The 16,067-nt window shown below is 37.8% G+C and overlaps 2 protein-coding genes across 4 annotated transcripts; one reads left to right on the forward strand and one right to left on the reverse strand.

Moving 5' to 3' along the window:
• Window positions 1-1,088: 1,088 nt before the first annotated feature.
• Window positions 1,089-11,104, forward strand: st6galnac6 (ST6 (alpha-N-acetyl-neuraminyl-2,3-beta-galactosyl-1,3)-N-acetylgalactosaminide alpha-2,6-sialyltransferase 6). 3 transcript variants are annotated; one of them, XM_022219282.2, is made up of 6 exons: window positions 1,089-1,286; window positions 1,529-1,595; window positions 3,476-3,670; window positions 6,639-7,051; window positions 7,160-7,267; window positions 7,347-11,104. In XM_022219282.2, exons 2-6 carry the CDS (start codon window positions 1,572-1,574, stop codon window positions 7,531-7,533), a joined length of 927 nt encoding a protein of 308 aa, XP_022074974.1. In that variant the 5' UTR covers window positions 1,089-1,286; window positions 1,529-1,571; the 3' UTR covers window positions 7,534-11,104. The 3 variants fall into 3 exon arrangements, with proteins under 3 accessions (XP_022074974.1, XP_022074990.1, XP_022074982.1); XM_022219298.2 differs by having other exon boundaries at window positions 1,090-1,286; window positions 7,350-11,104; XM_022219290.2 differs by having other exon boundaries at window positions 1,100-1,182.
• On the reverse strand, window positions 9,866-15,342 carry spout1 (SPOUT domain containing methyltransferase 1). Its single transcript, XM_022219315.2, has 12 exons — window positions 15,229-15,342; window positions 15,106-15,145; window positions 12,959-13,072; window positions 12,702-12,861; window positions 12,534-12,623; window positions 12,410-12,459; window positions 11,293-11,423; window positions 11,109-11,181; window positions 10,894-10,992; window positions 10,696-10,798; window positions 10,302-10,449; window positions 9,866-10,160 (listed from the first exon to the last, which is right to left on the reverse strand). Exons 1-12 carry the CDS (start codon window positions 15,274-15,276, stop codon window positions 10,074-10,076), a joined length of 1,143 nt encoding a protein of 380 aa, XP_022075007.1. The 5' UTR covers window positions 15,277-15,342; the 3' UTR covers window positions 9,866-10,073.
• Between the last annotated feature and the right edge of the window lie 725 nt (window positions 15,343-16,067).

Below are 16,067 nucleotides of genomic sequence, written 5' to 3' on the forward strand. Positions count from 1 at the left end.
GATGAACATAGTATTTTATATTATCTTCCAAATTGTTCTATTTAGATTTTTGTACTTTATTTTATACATTTTTATTTTATCAAAAATATATATATATATATATTGCAAATATTTTAAAACGTTTTGCTTTTTTTTTAAACAAGTATTCATCCACTTTTACCTTGTCTTTTAGTAATTTTACATTATTTTAAGTTAGAGATTGCTCTAACAGGTTGGTAACCTTAGCTGTTTAAAAATAACTGGTATTACTGAAATGCTAATTTAAGAGAGCACAAGTGTATGTGCTGTTGTAGAGTGTGTGTGACCTGGGTTGCACGTGGACGTTTACTAATTTTACATTACATTTAACTTGTTTCTTGCTTAGAAAAAACATTTCTAATATGTATAAAACAGCAGGCATATTCAAATAGCCTTGGTGTACTGGAATATGAACTAAACTGAGAGTATCTGCTCAGTTAATGTCAGTAGAAATGCAGGTACAGCTCTGAGGACTTTTATTCCGGTGTTTTTGAGCAGGAAAATGATTTTGCATCATCACCAGTTCGCAGCCCTGAAATAAATGTGAATATATGTGAGACAATCATGATATTTATTTCAAGTTCCAGTCCTATTTCTAGTGGGGCTACGACTAACAAATCATAGGGGATCATCTTGTTTCCTGCTCAGCCATTTCTCATTTGCCATATTTTTTAAAGCACAAAATACGGATATTTGTAATGATAAAAGTGAATTTTTAGCTTCATACATCAAATACTTTTCCATATATATGTGTTTTTGTGAAATTACTCAGTCCTGGGATGTGTTGGCATTTCATGTGTAGTCTTGGAGGCAAAAATTGACTTCATAATTAGGTGTAATGAATAGTGTCCAGTCAACAATAACTTGTTTTGAAGTTGTCACAATCTAAACACTGCTGGGCTGACCTGAGCCTCCACTCCCAAATGGTGAATTCGCTGGTTGAGGGATCAGTAAAGTTAATCTTATCGTATCCCAGCAGCGCCTCTGGGTGTGAGAGCAGCATCCATAGCAGCATCTGTCAGTGATCAGAGGAAAGTTTTGTTTCTTCGGTCTCCTTCCTGCTGCAGTGGGAGACGCGGCGTGACGTCAGCGAGTGGCGCAGGAAGAGGGGGAGACAGAAATGAGGGAGACGTCGGGGAGAGAGACCACAAACACCACGACGAGGTAAACCCCACCAAAGCTGGCCTCACATTGTGGCATATCGGCTTAGTTAACACCCTCGTCTCATCGGCGGGATGTCGTTTGTGAAGAATGACCGTTATTCAGAGGTACGTTTACGCAACGGACAGGCTGCGCAAAATGGTGTTTCCGTGTCATAATATTTACATTTTACTGCCGTGTACGCTCACGACTTCAGGTGAATGCCGGATTAAATACATTCAGCGACTGGATAAGCGTGTACTTGTATTATTGTCTAACCGCTTGTCTGTACATTATGTTATTAAATAGCACCCGAAAGGACGCGCAGTGAAATGCAGTGAGGCGGATATTAACGCATCTCTCCTGTCAGGTATGATGAGCCGCAGCCTGAGTGTTGGCACTGATCAAAAAGCATGGGGCTCCGGCTCACTGGCAAGGTAAGACAGGCCAAACGACATGAAGGTGTGGCACTTAGACCTCTGGCCCTTCATCATCAGCATCATTATTGTCATCATCATTAGTGCAGCCATGCATGTGGGGAGCACAGGTCCTTATTTAATATCTGTGAGCACTGTATGAAAACTTGGGCACCCACAAGTGGAGACTGGTGTGTAAACAGATTTAGAAAGGCTCAATATATGATTGACTAATACTTTGAATGAGCTCTTATTTGCTTAAGGTTATATATTAACATGTAACAAAACATTAATAAATGCTTGTGTTTAAATTAAAAGCTCATCTCTACTGAAAATTTGGGGCCAATAGTGACAGAGAATTCTATTTATTTGAAGTGTGTTAAGTTATGCTGACAAGGGAAAATTATGGGGTGATTGTTTATTAACTTTCCAGCAATTTATTTCACAAAGACACCACTGGACTCTGCACCACCATCTGCTAAACTGTGATGTTTACTCGCTACACGATGTAGTCAGTTATCTGTTTCACAAACTATTCAGCAACTTACCATGAGGACAAAGCTCGACTAACCTGCAGAATTAGTTTGGCTGTGGTCTGTTCTCTGCTACATGTGCTGCAGACAGTGCTCAGAGTTGTACATAATGGAGATAGTTATTGTTTTTGTATAGTAAGTAAGTTATCTGGTATACAACTAATTATCAACTTACCATGAGGACAAAGCAGGACTCTACAGCACCTTCTGTGATATGTACTTTGCTGCATGTGCTGCTGAAAGTGCTAAAAGTGTTGAAAACAGTAGAGTCAGAGTATGATCTGTTGGACAAACTATGTGAGGACATCGCTTCTAAATTACCAGAAGCATGTTTTATTGTATTATATACAAAAATTTTGCATATGATGTACAAAAAGTTTGACATACACTGTCAATATTGGTCAAATGATATCTCAGCTTTAATTTTAATGTTAAGTTTACATTAACTGTTATGTAAATTATTGAAGTAAAGCTACTGGTACAATGCCATAAAATTATTTTCAGTGCCCAGATGGCAAAAGTCATTCAATAATTTATCATTGGTTTGTGGTCAAAAAGGTTGTTTTTGGTTCAGATTAAAAAGCAAAGATGGATCAGACTTTTAATAGATTAAATGTTGAAACAATGTGATTGAATCACTGTGTCAAATGCAGGGATGTGATTTTTCCGCGAATTCGTGGAATTCCGCTTTTTTTCCAGGGATGGGAATTTACGGCGGATCCGCGGATTTCCGCAGATTTCCTTTCAAGTTTGAACACTTTATTATCGCTGATACTCCCGCGCGATGGTAACGACTTTAACGATAGCTTGTTAATGGTAACGACGTTAACGATAGCTTGTTAACGACGATTGTAAACGGCCCAGCGATTGGAAGTCGCCATGCCGCCGCCGCCCCCCGTCCCGTCAGCAACTTTCCGCTAGAATCAGAACTTGCTGATCCCATCCCTGCAAATGGGCCCCATGATGTTATGAATAATTTAATTATCAATCGTGCATTCAAGATTAAGTAGCACTTTGAGGTTGGCTGAAGTTTTAGTCAATTTCCTTTGTGGTTCAGAGAACAGCAGAGAATTGTACACAGCGACTGAAGTGATATCGTCCCATTGCTTGTTGCTCTAAAATTTTGAGTTAACTGTCATTGAAGAAAAGGAAAAACTGGACATCTGAGAAGCTATATCTATGAAAAATTGATCATGAAATCAGTAGTTGCTGATAAATTAATGTAGAAGTGTAAAAAAAAAAAGTATTTATTCCCTATGAAATGTTGAAGAGATTGAAATACTCCAATTAAAAGGTGTCTAAGTATCTCAAATTTGCAGTGAAGTAAATGTACTGCATCACATTTCACCTCTCTTGTGGACCCTGCAGGGACAGCAGAGCCATAGGATGGTGATCTTCGCCGCCATCATCATCCTGATGACACTCCTCATCCTGTACGGCTCCAACAACGTCAACGAGGCCATCTATACTCCCTTCCATGTGGCTACAAATCACGCCATCAAGACTACAGACCTCAAGAAATGGTCCGGGAGAGATGGCTATGTACCATTTTATGGGAACAAGGTAGGCCGCATACAAAACAAATGTTGCAGCGCTACACAAACATTCAAATTACTGTATGTTAATGTGGGAAAAACAAGGCTTTACACAAGGACAGAGTTTGCTTGGAGAGTGATCTGTTGCTGTAAACACCATGGAGGAGTGGAACAAAGGTGCTGTGCACGGTTTGCTGCTGCCGTGGGCAACTGTCCGTGTTAGTCGGAAGTTAACTTCAGATTTCTAAATAAAGCAGGAAGTCGATAAGCCACACAGCTCAGTTGTGTTTGCCAACCTGTGCTGTGTAGCAAATCATCCCACTCAGTATCAATAAAAGGCAACAACCTTGGCTCTTCTTCTGTAAGACTATCAAGTGGAAATCTAAAATACATTCTCTACTCAGAGATTAGTCACACTCAACCAGACAGAGAACGTGGAGGTGAGCTGTTAGATTGAGTTTCCATCCTTGTGAGTCACATTAAGACCTTCTTCCTCTGTTTCTCGGTGCACTTCTGTCTACGGTATTTGCTTGTCTTTAATATATCCATCATTATACATGTGCTTAAACTTAAGATAAATAACTGCACTTAGTGAAGAGCCCAAGTGCAATGTCCAAATCACAGTTGCTACAATTTTCTGGTAATAATTAAATGAGTCACAAAATTAAATTATTAAAGAACATTGTGTTGCTACAGAGATGCCCTGGCTCATAAATCACACTGTCCAGCCACAAAGGAACATGCTTATTTGGTTTGGAGTGCAGCAAAAATCACATAATCGTGTTTATATGTTTCAGTGGAAATAAAATGAAATAAAGGCAACAATATTTTTTTTTTTTAAATGTTAAGCCCTGGATTATGCTAGACGCTTAAAAATGACAACCTTGACTCAGTCAGTTGGAGGTTCCTGTACAAGGTTCATGAGAGATTTTTGTTTCATCAAAATGTATTAATGGAACTGGTACTCTACACAACAGCCCAGCTGCTAGGATAAAAATAAATAACTTGTCAGTCAGGATTAAATTGGGGAGAGGCACAAAGCAAGGATGTGGTTTGTCACCACTGCTTTTTGCACTCTATATAGGACCGCTGGCCCAGTGGATAAGACAGACTGAACGTATTAAAGGAACTACTATAAACAGCGAACAACATAAAGCTGCATTATATGCAGATGATGTCTGGGTGTACCCAAGCCAACCCTCCACTTCATTTCCAGAATTATTTAAAATTTTGCAAACCTTTTGAGAATACTCATGATATAAAATAAATGTCTTGAAAACCCAAACTCTGAACTGAACTATACTCCATCAAAACAACTCCAAAATAAATCCATTTAAAATGAGACCAGACCACACTGAAATATTTAGGCATCACTACCCAAAGACTGAACCACACTTGCAAAGATTAATTATGATCTTGTCATGACAAGAATAATATCAGACATAAAAATGGAACTAACTTGTTTTTGAATTTTACTCAAAGCATTGATTCTGTCAAGATGAATACACTCCCAAGACTTTTGTTTGTTTCAAGACCTCCAAGTTGAAATTTCAGCAAAACAATTGTCAAAATGGGAAAAAATAATTTAATAAGGGGGGGAAAAAACACAGAATAAGGTTCAACACCCTGCAGCTCTTGAAGGAGAAGGGAGGTATGACTGCCCCAAACTTGAAAGACTATTTTTATTCAGCCCAAAGTAGGCCACTAAAAAAAACAGTGTAATAAAGACTACTGAGCCAGGTGGAAGGATTTTGAACTCACATTGACTAAGGACCCCCAAATTTATGCAATACTAGGCAATAGTGGCATTGGAAAACTTACAAAGCCAAAAATCCATGAATAAAATCTCAGCTTAAAATTTGGATCTATGCCAAAGAAAAATATGTTTTACGTGACAAACTAAAAATAAGAAGATGGTATGTGTACGACCCTGATTTCAATGAACAAAGGGATTTCAGATGAACAAAGGGATAACAACATTTTACTCAATTACAGATGAGGGACAAATAAAAGATTTTCAAACATTGAAAACACAGTATACACCCTAGAGAAACAAGCTTTTTTAGATACCTACAGATACAACATTACGATGACCACGTTATTAAAAGTCCTCCACCCGAGGAAAGAGGACCCTAAATGTTGGAGACTTTGTAGGAGTCAGGATGCAAACTATTGGCCTGTTTCTTGGGAATGTCCAGCTCTAAAAAAAAAAAAAAAAATCTAGATAGAGATACACAAAATTATGAAAGAAATATTCAACAATAAAATACCGCTCCAGTTTAAAACCCTCATCCTAGGTAATGCTGATCTACAGTGTGTTTCATATGTGCAGCTGTCACAACCACACTTTTGGTTTGCTATTATTAGTTTGTTGTTTTTTTTCCCCTCGTAATGGATAAAGCAACTCAAAGACCCTGCTTCCAGGCACTTTTGTCGATTTTGGAAAATATTTTTTGCATCACTTGTTTGAAATTATATCAAAAAGAAAGAAAAAAGGATGAAGAGAAGAAAAGAGATTAAAGTTGTGCTCTACATGTTGAATACTTCTGAAAGCTAGGTTTGAGTGTTCTTGAAGTGTATTTTGTTATCCTTTGAAAATAAAGAACTGAAAAAAGACAACCTGATGTTGAAAATAAAAACCACCTGTCACATTTTTACTTACTGTGGGCTAATTTTTCACTGCAGTGCATGGAAACGGCCCAACCATGGCTTAGGTTCGAGGTTCAGAGAGTCAAATGACCTGTTTTAAGACTGTACTCCCAGGCATGTTGACTGGTTTCATCCCTGATTTGACAGTTTCTCGCAAGCTCTGTTCACTCAGTTAATATAAACATCAACTCAAAGTTTGTTTTAGAAAATTAATGCAAAATAAGGGTGTGTGGACAACTTGTCACTTCTTCAGTCTCTATACTTTCTACACCAATATTATTGGTAGTAAGTCATTGATTTAACACATAAAGGTTCTTTAAAAGCTTCATGTTGTCTTTCCTTCTCAGACTATGAACCTACACTGTCATAACTGTGCGCTGGTCACGAGCTCCAGCCACGTCCTGGGTAGTCGAGCAGGAGAAGAGATCGACCAAACAGAGTGCGTTATTCGCATGAACGACGCCCCCACGTTGGGATATGGCTCTGATGTTGGAAACCGAACGACTCTGAGGGTCGTAGCACACTCCAGTGTGTTCAGGGTGGTCCGGAGGCCCAATGAGTTTGTCCTCCGCACAGACAGCAACCCTGTAATGATCTTCTGGGGACCTCCGAACAAGATTGGGAAGGAGGCCAAAGGAACCTTGTTCAGGTTGATCCAGAGATTCAGCATGACCTACAGCAACCTGTCTTGTTTCAGCGTCACATCGAGCAAGATGCGCAGATTTGACAATCTGTTTCACAGAGAAACAGGACGAGATAGGTGAGGATTAACGGAGCTGGTATGATGTTAATTGCATCTTCTTGTTTGTCACTTCCATATTGGATAAATATCACACACAAACTTGTTTTTTTTTTTTTCTCTGCTCAGGCAAAAATCTCACTCATGGTTGAGCACAGGCTGGTTCACGATGGTCATTGCCATAGAGATTTGTGACAACATCAAAGTATATGGGATGGTTCCACCCAATCACTGCGGGTGAGTATGAAGCTCAAACCGATTAGCACAAATTGCAGAGAAAGCCAGTTTCTGAATATTAAAATGAACCTTTCACCAGCAGAAAACCTGCATCCAAGAAGATGCCGTACCACTACTACAAACCCAGGGGGTCTGATGAATGTGTGACATACATACAGAATGAGAGCGGCCGAAGAGGGAACCACCACCGCTTTATCACAGAAAAACAGGTGTTTTCACGCTGGGCAAAGCAATACAACATCACCTTCACTCATCCAAAATGGTGAAAAGACAGATGTATGTGCTCACAGGCACTTGAGTGAGCTCTATGTGCTGGATTTCACTGCAACTGTCCCAAATGTGACATTAACTGGCCTCACGATGGATGACGGCTAGTTTCAGGAACTGCCACTGGGGAAATAAAAGCATTTGGAAAAATCTAAAATTGGACCGAATGACCAAGGAGATCTATGGGAATGTTTTCCGTCAGACGAGTGCGGAAACTCATTTTGAGAGGTTTCTGAAGTACTGCGTAAATTCCACACTGAGTTGTGGGAGGAATCTGACAAGTGTTTTGTAAATAGTTTAAATTTAAAACTGATTTTTTACATCTTTATAATATTTTTGTTATGTGCTGAAAATGACGTTATGTTTCCCATGTTGAGGATGGGTCACATCAGCAAGCACCTCTAAATAAGTGGCCTACAAAACAGACTAAACAGCTCTTATATGTCCTTTAAACAGAGATGATATTCGGCAGACTGTGCAGCCAGAGCCAGCAAACCACTAATTCAGTTTACAAATAATCTACTGTACTTTGGGGCCTTTTGATACAGTATAGCAACAGTTCCTGAACCAATACCAAAACCGTATTTTAACTTAATTTAAAAATATATAATTTAATGTATCAGCTGCATGTTGTATGTCTTAACGCAAAGCAGCCAGACAGGAACCTAACATATGTCTGAACTGTGATTTAAATCAGGAAACAGCAGATTCAGTGCCAGCTCATAGTATTATACAGTTTTTTGTTTGTTTTTCTTAACTCGGTGCTGCATGCGCATTCTGACTGGTACCCAAAACACTGGCGAAGTTAACCTCCGGTCAAAAGATGTCATATGAAGTGTTTAAGAGATTTTATCTGTGTTGATTTAACATTGACAAAACAGGACATAATTATTGGACATATCCAGATTGCACAAATTATACGGCACTAATTTTTTTTCTAGAAACACCGTCACATTATGCAGAGTTCTTTGGTTATTTAAAGTCAGTTCACCTCAAACATAGTGATATAGTGAAGGTACTACTACAGCATTGTAACAAGAAAATTTGATATTAAACCCTTTCACTTCAATGGTATATGCATGCAGACTAACGTCAAATCGTCCACAGAATGCAACCTGGTTGTTCTATGAATCAGCTGAAGTGGAGAAGGGTGCAACTGCTTAAAAATGTGCTGCTTTCTGCAAGTAAATAATCCGCAAAAGTACTTTTTGACAACATCTGAGCTCAAGAGAGGCTATTATCACTGTGCACCCAATGTGCTTCAGTTTAGTTATGATTGGAAGCCTGCACTGCTTGCTTATTAGAAATAATTGGCCAATAATTAAAGGGGAGAAAATACAGTTTAACCAAGCTTAAATTGCCTGGTATAGAGATAGCATCCTGAAACATTAAAATTACTGAAATTTATATAACGCAAATTTTGGAACACATTCAGCATCTTTAACACAGAAGGGGACATATTATACTACAGTTTTATGGGTAGGCTAAAAAAAACTGATTAAACCCATCATGAAATAGATTTCCCACAGGAGACTGTTATATTAGACTACATGAGTTTTAACATGCTGCACCTAATGCTAAGCTAATTGACAAAGACATGTTGTTGCCTCACAGATATCCCAAAAGTAATTTTCGCCCTCTGAACCCCAACGGATTTCTGGTAGTTTTTTTTTTTTTAATCCCTTCATTATTTTACTCGCTGTGGGCTCATTTTTCACTGCATTGTAAAGTTCTGCACTTCTATGGAAACAGAACAACCATGACAGGAAATTGACAGAACTCAAAAAATTAAAAAACAACAAAAAAATATTGTACATTTTTCCAAATTACCACAGGTGTTACCAACACTTAAACAGAACTGCTATAGATATTTTACTTTTTAATTTGCTAGCATACTCGTACTTAAGCTGAAAAGTCCCCGAATTTTTTTCACATTTTTTTTTTTTTTTTTACTGAATCTATTAAGAGCAAAATTTCATGTCTTTCAAACCTGCCAGTCAGTTTTGTGGTTCAGAGGGTTAATCTGAGAAAATGAAAAGTTAATACGAAAGTTTAACATATGCAGCATGCTTTTCTGATGGAATGCGATTGCACCTGAAAGACATTCTGAGAGCTGTAAAGTCATGAAGTCTCCTGCTCGAAAATGTTCTGATTTTAAAAAAGCAGATGGGCTACTTTCTCTTAAATGTGCTTGACCTATTTGTCCAAAAACCCGGAACATAAACACAGAAGTTCAGTGCCATTTGTTTATCCATGTTGTGTTGCTCTCAACACCGTTTTTCATGAAAAGTTCTGTACCGTATATCAAAAAACAAATCAAGTCCGTTCAAGTATGTGGGTAGAATTTGTATTTAAATATGTACAATTTGTTGAGTCATTTAGAAACAAAGAAAGACGATGAGCTAACATCAAAGCACTAATGTGTTAATATTGTGTTTGCTAGAGGCAACGCCAAAAACTCCAGTTATGGACAACCTTAAGATAGATACCAGTTAGATGATTCATTTGCCAGCATGTCTTTGTTTACTTTGCTCCGTTGTTAGTTCTTTAATGAACCATTGGAAACACCTGAAAAAGCAGCTGAGATCTTCTGTCTCAGCCCTGCCATGGAAATTAAGATGGCCTCCTGTTGACAACACAAAGGAAACCGTTTAAAGTACACACTGGTGAAAACAAGCAACTTGCACAGCATTTCTACTGTACAAACAATGCCAATTTGTCTTGTCACACAATGCTTTAAGAACAGGCACTGTATGTGTGTCCTCACCTCTGTACGAATAGTTCTGCTGCCCTGATTGGGGCATGTGTTGAGGTACAGGTCGAATAAAACACTGGGGTCAGACACATCCAGGTTTTGGTCAGCATCTACGCTGGCTTCCAATCCCTGAAGGCCTCCAAAAACGACCAAAAGATGTCTAAAAAGGGAATAATTCACTTCAGTTCTGTATCATTTACGCAAAATGGTGCTTTGAGCTGAATACTAATGCCAGCATGCTTACATACACACAATGAAAATGACAACATGCAAATGTTTTTAACAATATGGTAACTGTGTTTAGCATCTTAATTTAGCATGTAAGGATGCGAACAATTAAAGATATGTCAAGGATTGGAAGTATACTGAAACATTGACCAAATGATCTCATTTGTTCTGAACCTACTTGAATGGCGACAGTGTAGATTGGTCCATGTTGCTGCCTCTCTCTGATGTGCCAATAGTCAGATCGTATCCTTCTTTATACGGACTTTCTGTGAAAACTGAACCTGCATCAAAGAAAAACAGCAGCAGCAAAAGGCATGAACAGGAGTGTAATGCCTTTTGAGAACCAGCAGTGTAATAAGAAATGTGGGAATCTTACTGAGACAAGATGCCAGACGGACAGTGTACCCCCAGTAAAGACCTCCTTCAGTCCTGGGCACATGAGGAGCCACGACGACACCTTTACATAGTTTGCTTTCTGCAGATGGTCAGACAGACAAATGGACACAAAAATGCACTGAACTGATGAGCTAGAGGATGTGATATAAAACATTTAAAACAATAAAAGCCTTAGAAAGTGTGATGGAGAATTACCTTGATTCTGTGTCTTACTCAGCTGCACTGTGACTCGTAGTCCAGACTGCAGCTGTTTATCAATTCGAACTTCCTAGTAGAACAGAGGAACACGGTTTAAGTCTATACTATAATACAAATACTAAATATACACAAATACTAAATAAACACTGAAGAGTGCTGCCCATATTTGAGTCATGCTCACCTTTCTCATTCCACAGTTGACTAATGAACCCTTCCCCTGTTTGGGCGGCCTGTCGAGGACTACTCCTTCTCGGTATTCTGATTCCTCATCTATCCTCATGTGGTGAGGACTGTCTAAGGGGTTAAGCAAGCCTAGCAGGAAAAAGACAGTTGACTAAAAAATGTGTCCTGTTACCACCTGACTGCTATTGGTCCTAAGCAATACAACTCTGTCACATCTGAACACGCACAAACATGTTTCTTTTGTTGACTCATGCACCTCAGCTCTTTGCAGACTCGGAATATTCAGTACTGCTGGTTTTGGGATTTAGATATAGGCCAATTTTACATTAATGTTCCTCATATCATTGGGCCATACACACCATACTGACTCTCAGAGCCTTGGCATGTTTTCAAGAGCCTGAACAGTGTAGCAAGTGATGCATAACACATAACAATGATCTCATAAAAAGAGGCTGAATTAAACTAAAAGCACATATGGAAAAGCTGAATTTATTTCTGATTTGCTAAACCCTGAAACTTCTGTTTTTGATGACATCCTAGCTACTGCTTTAGTAACTAAAAACAACAGCTAAGACAGAGCTCAGGATTCAAACTGATGTGCTGCTATGTAACAAACAGACAGCTCATCTGTCTCAGAGGAAAGGTACACAGAGTAATGCGTATCTGTGCACAGCTTTCACTCTTTGGAGACACTTGTATGGATCCTGCAGGCATTTAATATAAACTCAGAGGAAAGAATCCTACAAACAGCTGGAAACAACAAACTGAATTCTAGCTCCTGATAATTATTTGTAAAAAAAGAAAAGATTACATTCATTGCTGGTAAGACTCATTAATCTGGCCTGCTCCATGTTTATCATTCAGTAAGTAATTTATGCTGGGTGGAGTTTAGACTTGCCATGTTGGAACAATTACAAAAATGTTACTACCTGGTAAAATTGCTGTCACAACTTGTACAGATAAGTGATCAGGGCGTTAATTCAGACATGAAGCCATCATGTTCAGATGCTATCAGATCAACGCAAGAGGAGTTGATGTGTAAAAGATGCGGAACACGGTTCTTATAATTCATGGTTTCATTTAGTCTGAGTGTGTCTGTATATTTGTTTTTTTACCTGCATATTGTAAATCTGGGTGCTTTGGGAAAAACCACTTGCGCAAATACCTGTTGGAGAACAGAAGCTGTATAACATGGACTGATGATACTGATAATGGTGATCTGATTCTCTCTATACTTACTGTGGACATTCCAGGTACTGAAGTATTCTGGCAAGCTGAATACAAGCGTGTCCCTTCTTTCCAACGCCTTTAAATTCTCCTTCAACACTCCTGCAGAACAAAGCCAAAAAGCAAAATCTTTCCACTTAGCTTTCTGATGGTTTTGAGTGTGTTTACCAAGAAGCTTACTTGACATCTTCTCCTTGTTCATCAAACACAATTATCTCATCAACGCTGAACACAACGCAGGCTCGAGCGATTTGTCCGGCCAGGTACGTACGAAGTTCAGGTGACTGAGCGTTGTCCAGGACAGACCCTGGCAGAGCTACACTTACAGTGTAAGCTGGACCTAAAAAAACACACACACATCTCTCATTCCAGCAGTCTATTTACAATTACGTAAATTAAAAAAAAAAAAAAACATTCACAGGATGACAAAAAGTTACCTTTTTTGTTCTGGCTTTGTTCAAGTTCTGCTTTCTCTGCAGCCTCTTGCTGTTTCTGCTTTTCCAACTGTTTGATCAGCTTGGCCTCTTTCCTTTGCTTCTTTGCCTCATTCTCTGATATTCAGGATGAATCAATGGGGTTGGTAAGAAACTCAAATGTATACAGAGAGACTGCTGGCATACATAATTCAATAGCATTTAAAATGCGATAATTGTGGAAGTAATTATTTACTGGTATCAATTTCTGTACTTGTATTCACTCCACAAACATAGAAAATCTTTTCTGATCAATTTTGTTCATATGAGTTTGTACTTAATTCCCCTATTATTCAACACCTTTCTCCATATTGTAATTAAAAAAAAAGTAGTTCAACCTTCCCAGCTGGGAGTATAATTTATCATTCACTGGCATTATACAGACCAACAACTGGCCATCAACCAAACAGAATATTGTGTGTGTGTGTGTGTGTATACATATATATATATATATATATATATACACACACACACACACACACACACACACACACACACATATATATAGTCAAATTGAGACTAGTACTATACAATAAATCCTTTAAGCATAATCATAGTGACGTGTGCAATAGCCACATCACTTTAATCTGAAATAATACATTTCTCTCAAACACAACGTTCAAGGGTTGCTTGGAAAGAGAGTTTTTTTTTTGTTTTTTTTTTTAAAAAAAGGAAGAAGAGGGAAACACTGAAGAGGAAGATTTGGTTGCAAAAAAGAAACACAACACTATTCTTATGGAAATATTTCAGGTACAGGAGGGATAATGTTGACTAAAAACAGGTACTATGTTGAGAGCCTCTTGTAATCGCTGCTACTTCACAATGTAACACAACTAAGTTAAATTGTACCAATTGGAACCGCAGTGTATAACAAGTGTAAAACCAGATATGAGTGTCATCCAAATGGTAAATGGTAAATGGTTGTATTTATATCCAAAGCAGTTGTATTTACATCCAAAGCAAAACATTATTTACGATGTTTTCGCCAGTCTAAAATCATCAATAGCTTTTTTTTTAATGTTCAATGCAGATGCACTTCCTCTTTAAAAACAATCGAATCCTTCAAAACTAATTCATTCCTTTTGAAATCATCTGGTGAAAACTCCTTGTATTTTTTCATATCTCATTATATATTCCGAGTTCCCAAATACATTGCGCTCTTTTCAGCAAATGAATGAAAGTGCCCAGAGTGTGTCTTTTAATTTTTTATCCATAAACACTGCAAATATGGTTTATTTTCCCTTTACAGTATAAAGCTTGGTTTTAGTGTGTTCTAACCAAACAGTTGGATGTGTGCAGCTTTAAATGCAGCTGAACTGCTGCTGTCTATGCCACCTTCAGGAAGAAGACTCTCTCTGCATTTATACTGTGTAGAGAAAAACAGCTCACCAAGGAAGCAGCGTGAACATGAGTGTGTAAAAAGGACTTTATACTGCATTCTTTCTGAATGATCACAGCACAGATACTGTTTTAACTAATGTGTATTGTGAGTTTGTCAGATGACGTTGTGAGAATGCAGCAGCTTGGATATGGCTCTTGCATTTCAGTCACTATTTCATACTCATTCTCTTGTCTGACAACACAGAGAGAAAAATGGATGAATGAGAACAGCTTTATTTGGAATTTGGCTAAATTAAAATTCAGTATATGTGAGCACACAGAGCAAGAGAGAAGTAGACAGATGTACATGGTACCTGGTACCGTGACAACTCACTCCCCGGTTAAGGTTAGGGTATTTCAGCTTTCAGTGTAAAAGGATATCATCCATGGATTTCAGCTAGTTATAGGTAAGTAACCTAAGCATCTGGGGAGTGAGTTCACCAGTATCATTAATTTCAAATTGGTCTTAAAATTTCTGCCATCTCTGAATATCCCTTGGCATTGTAATTTCCACACAGCTCTGAATAGTGGTAGACCATGAAGGCTAATGCCAACGTTTCCCGCATTAGCCTTGCACTTTCTTAAACATGGACGTTTTACCCCAATGAAATTATTCCATTTAAACGAAAATAAATAAATATACATAACAATAACTTAGCTAGCTATGAAACCAACTTAGCTACAGGCATGGACCTGAAAGCTAAATGTAGCTAGCTCATCTGTTTACTCACTTTCTGCTCTCCGTTTCTTCCAGTCCACCCGCTCCTCAGCCTGAAAACAATAACAAGCGTATTACAGGAGGTATGGATAAAGATACACTGCCATTTTCATGTACAACAATGCTGTAATAGTACCTGAGAGGACACAAGTTTGGGTCTCTTTACTGCTACACCGGCAGACATTTTTACACGCACCAACACGTGAGGCTTATTTCCTTCCAGGTCGACATGTGCCTTTCAAAATAAAAGTCGAAGGAAATACGGTTTTGTTAAATTTATTGTCTAATATAAATTAATTCTTAAAAAATGAATTTTGGGATGAAGTTCTCTCAAAATAAATAAATAAATATGACAGAAACAACTGCCGCCCTTTAATAAATTAATCATCTTGTGAAAATAGTCCATTTAAAAATAATAATAAAAGAAAAAAAACATTTCTTTAAGTATTACATTTATTCAGTGTTTTTTTGCTTGTTTTTTTTTTTTAAATTAATGATATATTGATACCTGTTGAGACTACTTACAATAGAGGCCTTCAGAGATCTTCGTAGCTATAATTAAAACCAACTGATGTAGTGGACAGCTAAAACATACAGAATAATTTTGAATATTTAGGTTGCATTTGAGTTTTAAAAAATGTAGGCTATAGTATATATGTAAACAGTTTATAGACTACCGTCATTAAATTAAGAGTAAAGCACTAATAATACTCCAAATAACTGGTTAATTATGATGCTGTACATAAAAATGTGTAGAAAAAATAAAGGAAATGTAATGTATACATAACTTGTAAAAACGCCAATATTTTAAAAATCAATACTTACCAACACAATGCTAGACAAAATTAAAAAGCTGCAGATACTATTGGTGTAAACTGTTTCTTAGCCGTGGTCAGCTTTGCCATTTAAAGATGATAGAAGCTGTTTCTCGTATTTTTCCAGACGAGTAACCAGATTGGATGATGGCTTCATTAA

The sequence above is a fragment of the Acanthochromis polyacanthus genome, chromosome 18 (assembly GCF_021347895.1).
Source record: "Acanthochromis polyacanthus isolate Apoly-LR-REF ecotype Palm Island chromosome 18, KAUST_Apoly_ChrSc, whole genome shotgun sequence".
NCBI classification, from domain to species: Eukaryota; Metazoa; Chordata; class Actinopteri; family Pomacentridae; genus Acanthochromis; species Acanthochromis polyacanthus.

Bases quoted from the DNA above. Each gene is read 5' to 3' on its own strand.
- st6galnac6 (XM_022219282.2), top strand. From the start codon at position 1,572: ATGGGGCTCCGGCTCACTGGCAAG. The intron at 3,671-6,638 runs GTAGGCCGCATA...TTTCCTTCTCAG, and splicing joins TACCATTTTATGGGAACAAG to ACTATGAACCTACACTGTCA. The intron at 7,268-7,346 runs GTGAGTATGAAG...ACCTTTCACCAG, and splicing joins GTTCCACCCAATCACTGCGG to CAGAAAACCTGCATCCAAGA.
- spout1 (XM_022219315.2), bottom strand. From the start codon at position 15,276: ATGTCTGCCGGTGTAGCAGTAAAGAGACCCAAACTTGTGTCCTCTCAG. The intron at 12,460-12,533 runs GTAAGTATAGAG...GTTCTCCAACAG, and splicing joins CAGTACCTGGAATGTCCACA to GTATTTGCGCAAGTGGTTTT. The intron at 10,161-10,301 runs GTGAGGACACAC...TGTTGTCAACAG, and splicing joins GCAGAACTATTCGTACAGAG to GAGGCCATCTTAATTTCCAT.